The following is a 20,238-nucleotide window of genomic DNA, read 5'->3' on the forward strand; positions in this document are numbered from 1 at the left end:
CTTGTTTTGTGACGATATGTTGATACCTAAATACTTGAGTGGACCTTTTGTTGTTTGGCATCCTGTAGTTTCTCTGATGTATGTTTCATCCTTTTCTGAAATATTGAATGTCATTATCTTCGTCTTTGCTTTGTTTAGTTTCTAGCACGAATACTTAGCAAATTCCATAATATGATGCTGAGCAAATGGGAGAGTGTCCCTTGGGTTTTGACAAATTAATACAACGTCATCCACATAACTTTTGATCTTGGGTTCTTCTTTCCCAAAATTGAGTCCCCTTATATTTGGATCGGTTCTAATATAATTCGCTAAGACCTCCATTGATAAATCAAATAACAACGGTGAAAATGGGCAACCTTGTCTGGTGCCTTTTGTAATATCGAATTCTGGTGACAGGCAACCGTTGACTAAAAGCCGACCTTCTGGGTTGAATATATTGTGTTATAGATTTTGAGAAAAGTATGTCCGCAGCCCATTTGTTCTAGTGTCTTTGAGATAAAACCCCAGGAAACGTTGTCAAATGCTTTCTCTGCATCGAGAAAAATCATAGCCGCCTTCAACTATTTTGATTTAATACGTTTAATTGCACTGAGAACCAATCTTACGTTGTCTTTCATAAGCCTCTTAGGGATGAACCCAGTTTGGTCTGGGTGCACCAATTTAGTAATGCACCTTTGAAGTCTTTTGGTTAAGATGGAGACAAATAGCCTATAGTCCACATTCAATAAACAAGTTGGTCTATACGCCTGAGGGAGATATGGATCATTACCTTTTTTTGGTAATAACGATATATGCGCATCCTGCCAAGATGTTGGAATCTTCTCATTCTCTATTACATCATTAAACAGTGATAGCAGGATAGGTGTGAGTTGCTGCTCATAAAGCTTGTAAAATTTCAGTGTAATCCTATCTGGGCCTGGTGCCTTATCAGGCTTCAGATTGTTTATGGCATCTACAATTTCCTGGGTAGTTATTTTCTGGCTGAGATTTTCTTGTTCCTCTTCTGATAGTTTTGGAAGTTTGGCCTGTGATAGATACATTTGCAGCCCTTGCTCCTGTAGGTCGTCTTTTACATAAAGTTGTTTATAGTAATCTACAAAGATTTTTTCAATTTCTTCTTGTTTGTTATTCCATTACTTTTTGCTCCTATAATCTTTCTCTTCATTTCTTATTGTCGAAGTTGATTGGCTAGGAATCGACCGGGTTTGTTGGCTTTCTCAAAAAATCTTTGCTTGGCATACTTCTCATGGACTTCTTCTGTCTCTATAGCATCTAGCTTATGTTTGATCAATTTAATTGAAACCTTTGACTCAACATTGATTTGCTACCCAAGACAGATTTAGGCTAAATCTATATTACAGATTTAAACTGGTTTAACGGTAATTTTCTTTCTCCCTATGGAAGTGTAGTTACGTTGGGGTGGGTATTTAGAGACCCCTAAAACAGAATTCTTGGCAATCTCATTGAACTACGTTTCCCAGGATTCTTTGGGTGGAACCATGGCCTTTAAACTCGAATAAAATCGATAGGAAGTTTGTAAAACGCATATGCCAATGATGTAAGCAGGGTTAGCTTTTCTTTTATTGGAGCAATTTGGAAGATCCACACCTCCCCACTCCAAAAAAGTGTAAGGTTAGGGGTTCTGACAAAACTTTTAGATACGTTTTTGAGAATGCTTAAAATAAATAGGGATATGCCAAGCAATCTTGTGCCAGCTGATGCGTACTTTATCATTTCAGAGATCCAGATACATGAAGAAGATTTGTTTCAAAGAGAGATTTGGCTGACGGTATAAATGCAGGGAAAGCTTGTAATGCCAAGTGATATAAATATGTTAAGCTGCCCTTTTCAAACTACAGCACTAAGCAACAAGCAAGGGCTAGCATCACACACACTTACAGCACAATCCTATGCAGTTACTCCAGTCTAGGCCCACTGAAATGAATGGACTTAGACCTGGGGTAATTGCACTGTTAAAGGAGCACACCAGTTCAATTCTAGATTTATTTTCAAGAACGGGGCATAATGTTTAAGGAGAATCAAACTGGCTTGCAATCTCCTTCCCTTCCTCTCCCCAAAACAAACACCTGGTGAGGTAGGTGGAGCCAAGAGAGTTCTGAGAGAACTGTGACTGGCCCAAGGTCACCCAGCAGGCTTCGGGTGAAAGAGCGGGGGGGGGGGGAATCCAGTTCACCAGATTAGAGTCCGCTGCTCATGTGGAGGAGTGGTGAATCCAACCACGGCTCTCCAGATTAGAGTCCAATGGCATGTAGAGCTAGCATGGTGTAGTGGTTAAGAGCAGTGGTTTGGTGGAGTCTGATCTGGAAAACCGAGTTTGATTCCCCACTCCTCCACATGAGCAGCGGAGGCTAATCTGGTGAACTGGGTTGGTTTCCCCACTCCTACACACAAAGGGTGACCTTGGGCTAGTCACAGCTCTCTTAGAGCTCTCTCAGCCTCACCTACCTCACAGGGTGTCTGTTGTGGGGATGGGAAGGGAAGGTGACTGTAAGCTGGTTTGGGTCTTCCTTAAGTGGTAGAGAAAGTCGGCATATAAAAACCAACTCTTCTTCTTCCAGCAGCAAACGATGACGCACAACAATGGCTTTGTTGGCCTTGTGCCTCCTGGCCCGTTGACCTGCCCTCCCATCTTGCATTTCCCTACAGATGGCTAGTTGGGCCATGGGATGGGTCACTGTTAGCAGAGCAAAAGGAAGAGGTGAATGCGTGGCGTTTGGCAGGAGAGAGAAGGATCCAGGATTCTGGGCAAAGATGTGACAGTTCAGGGATACGGGATCTGAGCTTGCAAAACAGAGGCAACCAGCCATGCATCTTCTTTTTTCTTCCAAACCTTGTTAAAGATGCAGATTGTTGAAACTAGAGCATCTGTTCGGCTAGGTGTTGGTAACAGAATCGCTGCACATAAATTATTCTATCTGTGGAGAAGTGAGGCACATCTATCAGGCGGTCCGCTGTGTCCTTGAATATTTTATGCAAATTGTGTTAAATACAGGAAAGGTAGCATCTGGATTGACTAAAGCCCTCCACGTCACTGTGTTCCCAAGGTGGGCCTAACGAGTTTACCTGTCTTTAGGTGTGATGTTTCATGTAGTTGATAGTTCCAGTAAGACTTCGCATGGGCCAAAAGTCTGAATCCTAATGCGCGTTAAGTGGGGAAACTCAACAGCCCCGCTTGCTTCCTGTTCGTAGCCTTCGGCTTCCGACAACTCCTACAACATATTGACACATTTTTCAGTTTGCCAGGTGTTGGAAACGAAGCATATGGGAACAGCAGACAGTAAACTGCCCTTGCTGAAAATGAAGAAGGAGGCGCCTGCCTCTTCTGCACCACTTTCAATTGAGTATTAATTTCCCGTTTTTAATTGGTAGTATCCTAGCTTTTTTATACTGGTGTTCCAGGCGGGTTCAATAACCAAATGCGGGCTTTGTGACCGAATTTCAGGCCTTGAAATATTGTTGCTTGGTACACACATGGAACGTACTGTCTAATACTCCTTCAGATTATAACAGTTTTCATTTCTGGCAAGACGGAATTTTCCCTGCCACATTAATCGGACATTTTGCTCTTTGTGGCAACAGCCAGTGATACAGAGGTCTACTCAGTGAGCAGATAAAAGTGTTGTTATGTGACTTAAGAAACTGCCCTCCTCACTTGAAAGAATTGAACATATATGAACATATGACGCTGCCTTATACTGAATAAGACCATTAAGGTCCATCAAAGTCAGTATTGTCTACTCAGACCAGCAGCGGCTCTCCAGGGTCTCAGGCAGAGGTCTTTCACATCACCTACATCACCTAATTAATCTAGCACAGTAAGTCTACAAAAATTAATAGCCCATTTGAAAAAAAAACAAGCTAGTTCAGTCCTAACCAGTTATATCCCTTTTAGTGACCTCCTTGCTGATACATGCTAAATTAGTGGCACATCAATGGTTTTTCATGAATTTACCAAGCAAGTCAGCCCAACTTCATAGAACATCATGCTAGCACTCAAAACCAACTGAGCTGCCTCATGTGGTAAATCAAATTACAAACTTAGAAAGGGCACTTTCACACGTACTGAATAATGCACTTTCAATCCACTTTCAAAGCACTTTAACGATTGTTTGCAAGCGGATGTTGCCGTTTCGCACAGTAAAATCCAGCTGTAAAGTGCATTGAAAGTGCATTATTCGGCATGTGTGAAAGCGCCCAAAGTCTGGGAGCTTCTGTTCTATATGGGGCCCAGTGACATGTTTTCCACATCCATGCCTCCAGAGGTATTCTTTCAACAACAACAAAACCAACAGTTGTTCTTTCTCATCTGCACACGAATAAGCTAACACCACAGAAGCTTCCAGAAATATGAAAGTAGCACTGCCCTCCTCTTCAGCTAATAGTTTTCGCCACCTAACTGAGGCGAGGCAGCTTCCCCACTGTGAAGAACGACAGAGCTTCCCTTTCGAGCACATCGGTCATACTTAATTTTCCTCACTAAATGATCTGTCACCCTGCTGTGTTAGGGGACATTTAATTTCTCATCCAGAGAGAGAGGTTTTAAGAAGATTTTTTAAAGGGATCTCTCTGCCTTGTGTGAGGTTAAAGTTGCTCAGTTAGAGTCTAATGCCTTTGTGTTACATATTTCGACTGAGGGTCGCAAAGTTATTGAGTACATAGTTCACACTTTACGCTGCCGGTAAGAGCAGATCAGACCTCCTACCTCCAGGTGGCACTCACGGAGAAAGCTCCTTTGCCAGGCTATAGGCTGGCATCATCCTCGGAAACTGGTCTCTCCTATTAGAAACATGATGCTGAGAAGGACCAGTGAGTGGCCCCATAGCCATCATAATCGGGTCTGAAAATCTAGCCCAACATCCTTATATTTGTTAGAACCAGTATGTGTACTTTGGGTATCTCTGGATACTTTCCCGTTCCATAAACACTAACTTTGGCTGCCACATTCGCCATCATGTACGCATTTAGCTGTGCGTTGTTCAGTCCTGGAATCAAACAGGCATTTTTATAGGTCTTACCTCACCAGTGACATTTATGCTTGGTGCAAAATAAGCGATGGGAGGAATAATCTGTTCAGGGATCCCTTGAGAACAAGAAGTCTCCTTTTGTCTCCCAGGGCATCTGCTGAATAACCCATCCAGATGGCTCCCCTCTAGAGTTCGAGTGAAGGGAGGGGAGAAGCTTTGTGCCGGTCCTCTGTGCCGGATTGTGCCAATTAGCTGCAGTTTCTATCACGAGTCCGTTTATACTTCTACATCTTCTGCCTACGGCTAACATCTTGCAACGGAAAATGGAGCACTGTACTCATCCTCATTAGCTCCACTGCTTGGCGTGACTAATAAGCCATTAATATCAGCTCTGCCTGGTTCGTGCCGGTGGCGATCACTTCTGGACAGAGCCTGCAGGCTTGCTCTAGGCTGGCCACGGGGCTGGCTAGCTGACTCTGTTCTCAAGCAGAGGTGTCCCAGCAGCGCTCATGATTGACTGCCACATGTTGTAGTTCCTACTGGCTCATAATAAGCCATAGAGTAAAAGGAAATCTTATATGCATGCTTGTGATTTGATCGGGCTAGTAGTTATAACATTCTTGCTAGCTTAGCTGTGGCTCAGCAGTCAGGAGTGAGCTATAGATAAGAACATAAGAAAAGCCATGCTGGATCAGACCAAGGCCCACCAAGTCCAGCAGTCTGTTCACACAGTGGCCAACCAGGTGTCTCTAGGAAGCCCACAAATAAGACGACTGCAGCAGCATTGTCCTGCCTGTGTTCCAAAGCAGCAAATATATTAGGCAAGTTCCTCTGATCCTGGAGAAAATAGGTACGCATCATGACTAGTATCCATTTTAACTAATAGCCATGAATACCTCTCTCCTCCATGAGCATGTCCACTCCCAGGGGTCACTGCCCTGGAGGTAGGGTTGCCAACTTCCAGGTACTAGCTGGAGATTTCCTGCTATTACAACTGATCTCCAGCCAATAGAGATCCGTTCACCTGGAGAAAATGGCAGCTTTGGCAATTGGGCTCTAGAGGGAAGAGTTGGAAAATGCTCTATCTCAGTAACACAGGGGTGTACTGGATCTTAGACACATGCCAGCAAAGTTCCTGGGGGTGGGGAGAGAGAGTCACTGCCCTGGAGGTAGGGTTGCCAACCTCCAGGTACTAGCTGGAGATCGCCCGCTATTACAACTGATCTCCAGCCGATAGAGATCAGTTCACCTGGAGAAAATGGCCGCTTTGACAATTGGGCTCTATGGCTTTGAATTCCCTCCCCTCCCCAAACCCCACCCTCCTCAGGAACCGCCCAAAAAATCTCGATATTTCCTAACCCAGAGCTGGCAACCCTACCTAGGGAGCTGCCAGTAGCTAATGCTACTGGGGCCACTGGATTTGGACCTGGCTGGTGCTATTGGTATGAAGAGATGCAGGTGAGCTTCCATCCATTGCAGTAGCTGCTGGGCAGGTCTACACCAAGCAGCCCCCTGCATATAGTACCATGGGGACTATTCGGCTTGGCTTGCTTGCTCCTGGGCCGTTGCCCTCGTGTAACACGATAATTGTGAATTGTTCCACCCCCAAGGGGTGGGAAAATTACCATTTGTAAGTAGCTATGTTTTCCAGATTGGTGTACCTTGATTTGCATTTAGATGGGAATTCCTTCTGGTGAGTCACCCTGAGGGTTATTTTTTACTTCTTCAAAAATATTTGGACAGAGATGACCAATTATTTGACTTTGCTAGCTATACAAATTATATTTCAAGCATCATGCCGAAGCAAACCATTCATTGCCTTCCCTGCTGTAACAGAAATGCAGAAAAATATTGAAAAGAAGTGCCTCTTGTATTATCTGGGAATTGCCAACTATTAACATGAGGCAACCTTGGCCTTTCTTGAAGCGCTTGAGTACCTCCATGTTATGTAAACCTGGGCTTTAAAACCAGATTCTTGAGTTCCTACTCAGCCACAGGAGATTAATATGTAACCACTTGAATTACTCAAATTCCATTTGCATATTGTTAGACAAGCTGGAACATGTCCAGAGGAGGGTAACAAAGATGGTGAAGGGTCTGGAGACCAAGTCCTATGAGGAAAGGTTGAAGGAGCTGGGTATGTTTAGCCTGAAGAGAAGACTGAGAGGGGATATAATAACAATCTTCAAGTACTCTAATAAATAAATAAATATAGAGGATGGTGCTGAGTTATTTTCTGTTGCCCCAGAAGGTCAGACCAGAGCCAACAGGTTGAAATTAACTCAAAAGAGTTTCCGTCTAAACATTAGGAAGAACTTTTTAAGAGAGTGGTTCCTCAGTGGAACAGGCTTCCTTGGGAGGTGGTAAGCAGAGGCTAAATGGACATCTGTCAGCAATGCTGATTCTATGACCTTAAGCAAATAATGAGAGGGAGGGCACCTTGGCCATCTTCTGGGCATGGAGTAGGGGTGTGTGTGTGGGGGAGGAAGTTGTGAATTTCCTGCATTGTGCAGGGAGTTGGACTAGATGACCCTGGCGGCCCCTTCCAACTCTATGATTCTATGAGTGTTTCTTTAATGAACATTGTTTGCCTGTTGGATCTAAAACTCCACTGGGATCCAAACTCATCCGTTCCTTGAAAAGCAAGAGTATTATTGGGTGGGCCCATCATCCTTCTGCCAAATGAGGAATTTTCCACTGGAGTCAGACTCTTTTGAGCCCTGACCTGGATGGCCCCAAGCTAGCCCATTCTGAGAGAGATGGACTGCTGTAAAGACTTGCAGCCCATTCCTAAAGGGTGTTGTGGTGAGATGGTGCCCAGAGGCAGCACAGCTGCCCCACCTCCAGAGCGACTTGCTGCCGGCGCAGCAAGCCGAAAAATTAAAAAGCACTTTTCTGGAAAAAAACAACCATGGAACTCCCCAGAGAGTTCTACAGGGCTACACCACGATTTTGCAGGCATAATTGAACACCTGCAAAATGGTGCATCCCTGGCTCGAAAGGGCTTAGGAAGCTGCCTAAAGGCAATTCTGCCCCCAGGAATGCCCCCCTGGACGCCAGTGTGGGGAAAGACGCTGGGAAAACGCCGCTGGCAGGCACCACCGGCGCCAAGTCCCATGCTGCTGCCGGCATCTGGGGGGGGGCTGGTGTCCGTGCCAGGTTGCATGGCGCAAGTGGCACGGATGCTGGCGTAGGGGTCACACTGGCTCCTATGCGGCTATGCACCCCCCTTCAGGAATGGGTTGCCCCTCTTTCACCAGTGGGTAACCGTACAGGGAACTTCAGGGCATATTTGGTCCAGTTTAACACCATGATTTCTTCCTTGGGTACCTTTGTGGTGAAAAAGCTCTGAAAGACGAACTATCTCTCACAGAGAATCTCAGCAGTAGAAAAGGGCAAGAGTCCAGTAGCACCTTAAAGACTAACAAAAATATTTTCTGGTAGGGTATGAGCTTTCGTGAGCCACAGCTCACTTCTTCAGAGAATCTCAGCTTCATTAATTATTAGCATTCTTGGAGAGAAGCCGTGCACACTGCTATAAAACTGATGCAGTGTGTCTAGGGGATCAATCAAAAGGCTGAATAGGATGGAGGGCTTGATGTATGAAACTGCTATATATAATTTTGAATTACTCTGACACATGGTTTGGAGGCCTGGGCCTAAACTACACATTAGCCCTGTTCACAAGTCACAGTGAATATATTTACAATCTACATACAATGTAGGGTTGCCAATCTCCAGGCGGGGCCTGGAGTTCTCCTGGAATTGAAACTGACCTCTAGGCGACAAAGATCAGTTCCCCTGGAGAAAATGGCTGCTTTGGAGGGTGGACTTTATGGCATTATGCCCTGCTGAGGTCCCTCCCCAAGCTGTACCCTCCCCAGGCTCCACCCCCAAATCTCCAGGAATTTGCCAACCTGGAGTTGGCAACCCTAGTACAAAGTATACTTGATTTTGCTTATGTTCCATTCAACGCATGTGCAGCTGAACGTGGGATGTAAGTCCCACATTGAGAGAGTTCATTGATCTCTCAAACTAGTTGCATTTTAGTGTATTGCCAGGCAAACCCAGAGCAGGTAAGCCAGCAACAAATGCAATAGTGAGCCTGTCTTTCTAAGGCTTATGCAAACACCAAACTGTGGATGCAGCAATGATCTTTTTGCTTAACTGTCATTTGCGGTGCACACAATGTCTAATAGCACTAGAAGCCGGGGTTTCTGGGAAAAATTTCTATTACTGAAGGAGGTTTTCTTATGAATGTTTTTGGACAGGATTTTTTTTAAAAAAATCTGAACAAGAAATATAAGCTCGTCATTCTGCAATGAGTCTTATTAATCTTTTCTGAATAGAGCTCCAAAATAGGAACCTAAATGCGAGCCCAAGAGAGCAGTTCTAAGCAGGTTTATGTGGAAGTAAGTACCATTTTATTCAGTGGGACTTACTCCCAAGAAATGACTGAGGACTAAATCTTGCATCTGTAATTAGATTTCTTTTAAGGGGTGGTTTTAGATGGGATTAAATTCTAATTCAACTTTTGAAAAGGGCTGGGCCATATCCCAATTTGCTAATGTTGCTCCCAGACTGCAAGTCATTGTGTATGTGTAAAATGCTGTCAAGCCACAACCAACTTATGGCAACCTCAGCAAGGGGCTTTTAATGCAAGTGAGAAGCAAAAATGGTTTGCCATGCCTTCCTCTACAGAGCCTTCCTTTGTGGTCTCTCATTCAAGACTTGTCGCAACCCCAGCAAGGGGCTTTCAAGGCAAGTGAGGAGCAAAGATGGTTTGCCATGCCTTCCTCTACAGAGCCTTCCTTGGTGGTCTCTCATTCAAGACTTATTGCGACCCCAGCAAGGGGCTTTCAAGGCAAGTGAGGAGCAGAGGTGGTTTGCCATTGTCTTCCTCTATAGAGCCTTCCTTGGTGTTCTCCCATCCAAGATTTATGGTGACCCCAGCAAGGCAAGTGAGAAGCAGAGATTATTTGCCATTGCCTTCCTCTATAGGGCTTCCTTGGTGGTCTCCCATCCAACACTTATGGAGACCCCAGCAAGGGGCTTTCAAGGCAAGTGAGAAGCAGAGGTGGTGTCCATTGCCTTCTTCTGCAGAACCTTCCTTGGTGGACTCCCATCCAAGACTTTTAGTGACCCCAGCAAAGCAAGTGAGAAGCAGAGGTGGTTTGCCATTGCCTTCTTCTGCAGAGTCTTCCTGGGTGGTCTCCCTTCCAAGTACTGACCCTGCTTAGCTTCCGAGACCTGACAAGATCAGGTTATACCACGCCGCCTTCCCAAAATCACAATTTAGGACTGCTTTAATCCAACGCAGTCCTAAATAAATGCAGTAGAGGTTGATGGGCCATTGGTCTGAGCCAGTCTAGTTGAACTTCTTTTCTCACATGTGTGCAGAATTCCCGACATCCCTCGGCTTTAACTAACATGCAGTTGTGTCCCTGATTTGAGGTCGTGCTGAGTTATCGCAGCTACTGGCCATCTGTTGGTATCCGGTAAAGACTATATTCTCTGCGCGGTCACTATGGCTTCTTTGAAGTGTTGCCCTCTACAACCAGGGGGCATTCCTCAACTGCTGGGGCATCAGCTGCCACGGCACAGCAGGAGACATAAGAACCGTTTCCAAGGAATATGAATACTTCCATTGAAGTCTGATGGCAGACAGCAGCCCAGGGGCCGGGGCGGGGGGGGGGGATTCTGAGCCCAGCAGGGAAATGCTGTCTCGGTGTCTCTCTAAGGGGAAACAAAATTTATATAGGCTACATAAAAATACTTTACTGTGGTTATGTAAGATCCAAACTGACAACTCCCAGGCAAACGAAAGAAGAAGGGATTAGGAATTTGAGTAAAAGGGGGACTTTGCAGATGCGGGAGCCTCAGAACGAAGCATCTGATGTTCAGTTGCTTTTCTTGTTTAAATATCACCACGAAACAGATTTTGGAGCATGGAGTTCAGAAAGGGACCTTGTGTGGATATTTTACAAGGATCTGGCCTGAGATACTCTAAAGAAAATATCATGGAAGCCACTTGAATAAATCGTAGAGATAGAAATGCTGAATAAAGCAAGTGTGACTATTTTCCAAAAAGCAGAAGCAGGTTAGAATCCCAATATTCTTAAAGCTAGTGTGATATATCCTGAACAGCCAAGACTCCTGTCCTCCCTATTTCACATCATGGAATATGGCTTTAGTGTCTCAGGAACACTGGGAAGGGGGTTGTGGCTGAGTGATAGAGGATCTGCTTGGCATGCAGAAGGTCCCAGGTTCAATCCCTGGCATCTCCAGTTAAAGGGACTAGGCAAGTAGATGATGTGAAAGACCCCTGCCTGAGACCCTGGAGAGCTGCTGCCAGTCTGAGTAGACAATACTGACTTTCATGGACCAAGGGTCTGATTCAGTGTAAGGCAGCTTCATATGTTCATATGAACTGTGCTTGCACAACAGCTAGCTACAGAAAGGGCAATGTTTTTCTATAGGCAAATACCTTTTGATACAGAAGTATGCAGCCATTTGTTACACAGAACTCTTGCCAAGCAGAATGGAAAGAAGTTACTTGTCAGCTTTAGAACAAAGTACTTCCTAATTCAAATGCACTGACATCCTAAGCATGTTTACTCTGAACTTATTCTCTGTGCTTAAGATTCTTGTCTTACCATCTATTCTGTGGCTTTCCACTATGTTCTGTTTGCAGCTTCAGACTTCAGTGGCACTTACTCCCAAGCCTAGGGTTGTACCTCGATCCACTTCAGCCAGCTAGTGGCCTGATCAGGAGATATTTAACACACTGAATTACATTGATCAGAAGCAGCCAATACACAGAACAAGAAAAACAATTCCGTCCTCACACACACAGACAGGGAAAAGGGTGAAGTGTGCTTGAGAATCTGTTGAGCTCAAGAGAGAATGAACCATGGCAAAGTGGCACATTAATGTTGTTCTATTGTCATTGGAAACTGCTGTGTGCAAGAGATTGGGGTGCAGGAGGATCTCAGAATGTAGCTCTCAAGGGACAGCCTTAGAATATTGTCCCAAAAACCAAACCATGGGCAAAAATAAAGGAAGTGGTGGATTTGTTCTCGTTTAGAAATTGCACGCCTCTTGCTACAGAGTCCATATTGCCATATAGATATGGCAGAAGTGAGACATTTAACACTCCTGCTGAACACCGCATTGCAAATAAAGTATTGCAGTGTATAGCACATTTTTAGTGTCATAGGCTAGTGAAGCATTGGGGCGGGGGATACAGGTGAGATATGGGAAAGGGGAGTAGATGGAGGCAGTAGCTCACCAAAGGACTCACTTTGAGGTAGCCCATTGGCCATCGGAACAGCAAGACAGGTGACGTGACATGTCAGCCTTTTTATATATGTTATCCAATAGAAGGTCTGGTGTGCCTATAAAAGACTCTTCTTGTTGCCAGATTAATTGTGACTGTGAGGTACCCTTCTTGAAATTGCTGATGTTAATCTTGATATTATTCTTCGTGTGCACTGCTTTGGAACATCAATGATCTACTGAGAGATCTTCAACAGTTCCATAGTTATGGCACTCCCTTCCCTTTGGTTGTTCCCTGGAGCTCTAGTTTGAGAACATGTTGGATGCACAGAAAGACCTTTTTGTTTGGCCAAGCCTTTGACTGCTGGCACTAAAGGTGCGCTGAGAGGGTGATGGTTTAAAATTTTTATTACATTCTAATCAATATTTAAAGCCTAGATGCTGAGATTTTGATGGGGAGAAGTGTACAAGCTTAAAAAAAAAAGATTCTGCACAGTCATAGCATTTTCTGCAGAAGTTCAATAAAATGGTCAATATTTCTAAAGATTCTATTCACCCCTAAACATTTTTTTACAGGAAGACAATCTGGATAATATCACAGGGCAGTCCAGAATTACATAAAAATGTAACATCATGACAAGATTATAAATCTAAGTCCTGAGTCAAACCATAATCATATTATTCAAATCTCCTGCAAATCTGGTTTCCTTGTGATAATATATTAACCCTGGGAATGTCCCTATCTGGTGTATTGTGATTTCTTAAATTACCTATTCAGGTGGGCCTTAGTTAGCTATTGGACTATTCTTAAACATGCCATCTAATCTGACTTTTCAAGTTAGGGAAGATACAAAAGAAAATACATTTGCAAACTGCAGAATCCCCCATCCCCCAATTGCCCTTCATGGTCACAGATAAATGTTTGGCAACGATGCTGAAGGGATTAAGAGGAAATGACAGATGGACTTAAAAAAAAATACAAGCTAGGGAAAAAACCCATAACCAGTGTTACAGACAGGAAGGATCATGAGATGTTTACATAAACCACATTTTGTGAGGTAGAAATGAAAGGATATATTCCTGTTTTATCTCGGGGGCCTATTCTCAAAACCACATAATAGGGATTAGTAGAAAAGAGCAAGAGTCCAGTAGCACCTTAACGACTAACAAAATTTCTGGCAGGGTATGAGTTTTTGTGCGCCACAGCTCACTTCTTCAGATACAGCTAGAATGTGATTCCATCCATCCTTAAGTAGAGATGAGTGAATTAGACACTCAATGGCAATGTAAATGTCAAAAGCAAGTAAATGACATTAGCAGGCGGGACTGGATTAGATGTGATATGCAGAGGGGTAGCAGACCTGAAGAATTTAGCATTGGTAATGAGACAGGAATCCCACACCTCTGTTCAATCCAGGAGAATGTGCTTGAGCTTCATTATTAGTTGTAATTCAGCAGTCTCTCTTTCTAATTTTGTTAGTCTTTAAGAACATAAGGAAAAGCCCTGCTGGATCAGACCAAGGCCCATCAAGTCCAGCAGTCTGTTCTCGCAGTGGCCAAGGTGCTACTGAACTCTTGCTCTTGTCTACTGCTGTTGGCAGACTAACACGTTGTGATCAATAGGGATTAGTGTACATTTTAAGCAATGGGCATATTGTTGGAGGAACACTCCCCCCCTCCTTCAATTTCAGTGCAAGCTTCCTGACGTCTAGGAGATATCTTTCCACATTCGTGAGTACTAGACCAGGGACTGATTATGGTTATTCGATATTATCACAGAACCTCATTAATGTGCATGTGGAAGACGGGTGAAAGAAGCGCAATGGACGCAGGGACAGTGGTCAGGCAGGGACAGAAGGTGTGGGGAGAGGGGCTATGCCCAATGACCCCCCATTATTTGGCAGGTGGGGCTGGTTCCCCAGCACCCCACCCAGTTGACTCCGACCTGCCAAGTCATGGGGACACTTATAGGCCTGTAGAACGTGTGTATCCTGCACTGTGGGGCAAAGTTTCAGGAGCTTAAGCCCGTAGTCATAATGAAAGGTAAGTTATAAATGTATCTTATGAAACAAATAGACCAATGGACGAGCCTGCTTGATAGCTTGGAAGTTTAAAGCGCCTTTATTGAGTGTGTGTGTGTGGGGGGGGGGGGACAAAAGCATTGGGCTCCCCTCTGGAGGCGGGCAGTGGTGCCGTCTCCTTTCCACCTCCGTGCAGGTGAATGCACGCCGGCAATACCAACGCCGGCCGAGAGGGGTGGGTTGCGGTCTCCGGTTTAACCCCGCCTCCACCCCCCCCCAAAAAAAACCCGAATCCATTTGTCCGGCCTATCACACTCGGGGGTGGGTGTGTAGAATCAAAGTGAACCCCCTCCCCCTAAAAATCTCTAGCACAATGAGAACTTACTGTACGACCGGCCTCCCCTTCAGCGAAATGGTAGTTACCTTTCCTTTGCCGGGGACAGACCAACAAGGGCTCGGGAGACCCAAGAAAGTACGGAACGTTCCACTGCGCTTCCCAAGAAAGGGGGGGGGTAGAGACGGTGACAGTTGGAACGCGCCGACGTCCTGTCGGCAGCCGTTGGGCTCCTAACGGTCGCGCGGCGGCGGCCGTTGGTTCGCCCTTTGCCCTCCCGGGAGGAACTCGCCGCTGCTCCTCCTCCAGCCGCCGCCACAGCCCGGCGGGACTGGAGAAGGGGGGAGGAGGCCCGGCTCGCCCGCGAAGGGGTTAATGGGGGGTGGGAGGGGGAGACCGGCGGCCCGGCTCCTCCCCTCCCGCCGCCGCCTTAGTCAGCCTCGGGAGGCGTCGCAAATCGAGCCCGCTGCCGTCAGGCCGAGCGCCCTCCGCCCCAGCATCCCTCCACGCGCGGAGCCCGGCCACTCCCCCTCCTTCCCCGCCGCCTTTCGGTCTTCCCTGCCTCTTCCCCTCACCGGGGATGCCGCCGCGGGTGCGCTGAGTCCCGCGCCTGGATGCTGCTGACCCCGCCGTCTCTCTCTCTCTCTCTTTTGTGTCTCCCTCCCCACCCCCTCGCCCTCCTGCAGGCAGCTCCTCAGCCCCCGGCCGCCTCCGAAGGGATGCTGGAGAAACTGGAGCTCGAGGATGAAGGTAAGAAGACCCCGGAGCGGCGGCGGCGGGCGGGGTCCGTCTTATGTTGGGGGGGGTGCGAGAGGAGGGGACACCTGCCCCGGGCTGAGGACCAGCGGAGTAACGCCGCTTGGAGCCGGCCTGGAGAAGACCCAGGGCGAAAACGCAGGGGAGGCTTTGCCTTGAGATTTGCCGCTCTCTAAATGCACGTTTCCCCCAGGCAGATTCTCAAAACTCAACAATAAGCCCCCCCCCCCCCCCCGTGCAGAGTTTGGAGGATTCAGATGGGGGAAATGCGCATCTCCAGAGTGGCAAAACCTCCCAGCCTCCCCCTTCTTTGTTGTCGCTTTAAAGGCTTAAAGCAAGCTTCTACCCACCCACACACAGAGCTGATGTGTGGCTACCTCCCTCCTTACCATTGCCAGGGGGTGACCTTTTGGCCGTGTGTTTTGCCACAGGCTCCCCCACCTGTGCCTGTTAGGTAGCGCTGCCTTTTAGTGTGAGAAAGCTGGTGGTTTGCTGAGCCAGCCCCAAGAGGCAAGAGGGTGGCAGGCTTCCAGCCTCTGTAGCAGCATGGCAACTGGTCAGGAGAACTTTATTGTGTGTCAGAGGTAGATGGGTGGTAAAATAGGAGGTGTATGTGTGTGACATGGTACCTGCTGCTTGCCCATCTCATGCAGGGAGAAAAAGACATGCCAGTGTGGTGTAGTGGTCAAGAGCGGTGGTTTGGAGCGGTGGACTCTAACCTGGAGAACCAGGTTTGATTCCCCTCTCCTCCACATGAACGGTGGAGGCTAATCTGGTGAACTGGATTTGTTTCCCCACTCCTACACATGAAGCCAGCTGGGTGACCTTGGGCTAGTCACAGCTCTCTTAGAGCTCTCTCAGCCCCACCTACCTCACATGATGCCTGTTGTGGGAAGGGGAAGGGAAGGGGATTGTAAGCTAGTTTGATTCTTCCTTAAGTGGTAGAGAAAGTCAACAAATAAAAACTCTTCTTCATACGATAGGTTGTCAGGGTTGTTTAATATGGTTCAGTTATCATTATACCATTATTTTGTCACTGGTGTGCAAGATGGGTGACAGAGTTTCGTAAGTAAAAGGGAAAAATTGTATTCCCCCCCCCCACACACAGAGGATGAAATGGAGGCTCTGCGATAGCTGTGTAGAAAGAGGGATTTTAACAGAAGCCGCTTTTCTTCCCTCTGCACTACTGTGACAGGGCAAGCTGCTCTTGATAAAAAAAAATCCCTTATTTGAAAGATACGCATGTCACGCCCTCTGTGGCTTTGGTTCATCCTGCGAAGCATCCTTTAAATGCCTTGTCATGCTTGCGTTTGGTGGAGGTGTTGTGGTAAAAGAGTTCTCTTCCGCTCTTTTTAGTAACTGTGGAATTGAGATCAGGGGAAGGTGGGGTGTTTACTTTTATGATGGGAGAGGAATGTTTCATGGACTTGAGAAGCTACAGTCAGCCTGTAAAGTATACAAGGACTTCAATCTCATTTGGCGTTGGGGGGAATGTAGAACAGCTTTGTTTTACTCTTTTCAGTGTATGGGGAGGGGCTGTGGTTCAGTGGCAGAGCATCTGCTTAGCATGCAGAAGGTCCCAGGTTCAATTCCCAGTTAAAGGGATTAGGGAGAATAGGTGAGACTCTACCTGAGACCCTGGAGAGCCGCTCCCGGTCTGAGTAGACAATGCTGACTCTGATGGACCAAGTGTCTTATTCAGTATAAAGCAGCTTCGTGTGTTCATTACTGCACCCCTGCATATTCTTACACTGGATCTTCTGAAAAGTAGGCAGTTCTACTACATATCTCCATTTAGATAATTACATGTACCTAGTCCTATAGAGTTCCATGAAACAAGAAGCTCTATAGAATACCTATCTTCCCACAACTCTGTGACCCCCCCCCGCATCATAAACCACTGTTCTTTTGTACTTAGCCCTGTAAAACCCCTTCTGACCAGCAATATGAGCTTGATTGAGACCTCAAAGTGGCATTTCAACAATAAGGAACATCTTTGGAGCTCTGCTGGCTGTTGTAATAACTATTAAGCTCTTGTGGGTTATGATTCTGTGGTGGTGGGTGGAAAGTGCCATCAAGTTGCAGTCAACTTATGGCAACCCCTCAAGGGGTTTTCAAGGCATGAGACTTTCAGACGTGTTGTGCCTGTTGCCTTGCCTATTTGTAGAGACTCTGGACCTCCTTGGTGGTCTCCCATCCAAATATTGACCAGGGCTGACCCTGTATAGTTTCTGATATCTAATGAGATTAGGATAGCCTGGTCCATCCAGGTCAGGGCAATGTTTCTCTATTGAGGGTTAATGAATAAAAATCAAGGGACATCTGACACACTTGGTATCCCAAGAGGACTTTTGCATGAACAGGCAGCTCCTTTAATAAACAGAACCGTGCTGAGCAGAGACTCCTCTATGTATAACCTATGGAGCTACACTGAAAGACATCTGTTCCGAAATGCACTGCTGCACCAAGCCACAAAAAGCAAGCTACGCCAGTGCTCCTCCAGAAAGCTTAGTTTATACCTTCCACCCCATCCACTCTTAAGTGAAACAGCTTCCATTGTGTTTGACAAGTTTGGGTTTAGAGAGATACCTGCAGTATGTTTGGGTCTTGTGATGCTTTAAGGTTCCAGCATACAAACTAGACATTTCTCCTGTCCTAAAAAGCAAAGGGGCCCCTCCTGTGTGGAGATGTGAGAGTATCTACAACTTGCGCTTGGGGAGTTGGGGGGTAAGTTTAATTGCTTCCATTCTGTGACAAAGGCTCAGGATATTAAGTCTCTGGAGAATCATTCTATCCTGAATTTCTCACCAGCCGTAAAGCAGGATTCAAAACCTAACTTTTAATGAGATCCTGTTGCGGGCAAATTAAAGTATACAAGGACTGCAGTCTTATTTGGTGTTGGGGGAATTTAGAATAGCATTGTTTAACCCTTTTTAGTATATGTCTAGGATAACCTGTTGTTATTACTTTAGAAGCCCTTTAGTGTTTGTTTCTTCCTAAGCACGCTAGACCTACTATATATTATGTTGCTGAAAGATGGTGTAAATTATGAAAGCTCTTTAAATGAAACACATTTTTTGTGGAGGCTTTTCTCTGCGCAAAAACTCTTGGTCTAGTTTCTTTCAATAAAGCTCTCTTCTTAATTAGAAGGATAATTTAACAAATGCTTTTTGTGTTCCCACTCTTAACTGAGCTTTAAAAAAAATAGATCTTTCACACAAGAGCCTTTTTCTTTTCCCCCCAACGAAATGTTAATAGACTTCTGAGGCTAGTAAGTACAACAATCAAAACAGTTCTTCACAAGAGCCGTTTTTTCTTTGTTAGTGATACAGAACCAACACATATATTTATGTAGATATTACTCAACAACTTCCTCTGATTAGCTCTCTTCTAAAATGCAGGGTAGATTCTCAGATTCTGTATTTTTACAATTGCCTCATGATGGGAAAGTCGCAATATGTTTGATTTCTGGACCTCTTCATGAAGGACAAGCGTGACTTCCAAAGACTTCTGCATGCATGGTGCTTTGGGAGACCGACATGATGAGTTTCTTCATGACTCTCACCATGGCTTGACTGCAGACATTGCAGTGCAGGGGGGATAATGCTACATGAATTGATCTGCTTTTTTGTTTTGGTTCGCTGTTATGGATAATCTATTCAGCATACTAATACATCTCTAACTTCATTTAGGTTATTGCTTTAAAGATGCAACTGTTGTCTTTATTTTCAGTTGAGAGTGTATTCTTCCGCTAAGTGACTGGTAGAGTAATAAATGGATGCAAAATGTAATTGCTGGGGCTTGGGCTGTTTCGAAAATTCTTACAGCAGAATATGGCAATTGCATGTAGAATCTGTGGATTTTTTTTTAAATTAGAGGTGCCACTGAAACAGAAAAATAGACATTTATTTTATTTTTATTTTCAAATTTGTAGCCCTCCCTCCCTAGCAAGCCGGCTCAGAGCTGGTAACATCAATTTAAAATCCAAAAATCACATAAACCAGTAATGCTAATAATAATAATAAAATCAACATTAAAATTGTAACGTAAAACCACTAATCAAAGATGGCGCCTGAACTCCCCTTTGCTGTAAGAGCTCCTGCGGGCGGCTGCCCCTCCACTTTACCATTTCATACATATAAAGGGGGAGGGGTGGGGGAGGTGAGCAAAGATGGTATTCGCAGCTGCCTTCCGTTGTAGGCCTGGTGGAAAAGCTGTCTTGCAGGCCCTGCGGAACTCATTAAGGTCCCACAGGGCTTTGATGTTCCTTGGCAGAGCATTCCACCAGGCCAGAGGCAGGGCCAAAAAGGTCCTGGCTCTTGTCGAGGACAGGGACAACCAGTAAATTATCATCAGATGATCTCAGTGTCCTTGGGGGGGGTATACCAGGATAGGCGGTCCCAAAGATATGAAGGTCCCAGACTGTGTAACACTTTAAAGCTAAAAACCAGCACCTTGAACCTGATTTGATACTCCAGCTGGAGCCAGTGTAGTTGATAAAGCACTGGGCGTATATGCTTTCGGTGGGAGGCCCCAGTAAGGAGCCTCGCTGCCACATTTTGCACCAGCTGGAGCCGTCAGATCAGTCTCAGGGGCAGCCCTACATTAACATAACTGTAATTGTAGCATATTTTTGCAAGCGATCTCTTGTCTTAGTTCCTAAACTGCATCACTCTTTGTAAATCACAATTGTTGCATGACAAACCATGATACTCTGGGTCAAGAGATACATTTCAAACTGCTGCTTCGCCATACATATATATACAGGCAGTTTTGCTCAGCACACGGGATGAGTTCTCCTGGCCAATTGAGGTGAGCCCCTCGGTCATTGACAGCGCTGCTGGGACTGGTCAGAAGGTGGTAG

At 45.7% G+C, this 20,238-nt stretch overlaps 1 protein-coding gene across 4 annotated transcripts in view; it reads left to right on the forward strand.

Annotated features, from left to right (window-relative positions):
• PRKAG2 (protein kinase AMP-activated non-catalytic subunit gamma 2) overlaps positions 1 to 20,238 on the forward strand; it is a 163,448-nt gene that overhangs the window by 91,639 nt on the left and 51,571 nt on the right. For 2 of the 4 annotated variants that reach the window (XM_056857892.1, XM_056857894.1), the window contains one exon: positions 15,309 to 15,368. In XM_056857892.1, the coding sequence (XP_056713870.1) occupies positions 15,309 to 15,368 (60 nt within the window). Of the gene's footprint in view, positions 1 to 14,668; positions 14,703 to 15,304; positions 15,369 to 20,238 lie in introns of those variants that run through there. The other 2 variants (XM_056857891.1, XM_056857893.1) reach the window with 2 other exon arrangements.

Source organism: Euleptes europaea, chromosome 11, assembly GCF_029931775.1.
Source record: "Euleptes europaea isolate rEulEur1 chromosome 11, rEulEur1.hap1, whole genome shotgun sequence".
Classification (NCBI taxonomy): domain Eukaryota; kingdom Metazoa; phylum Chordata; class Lepidosauria; order Squamata; family Sphaerodactylidae; genus Euleptes; species Euleptes europaea.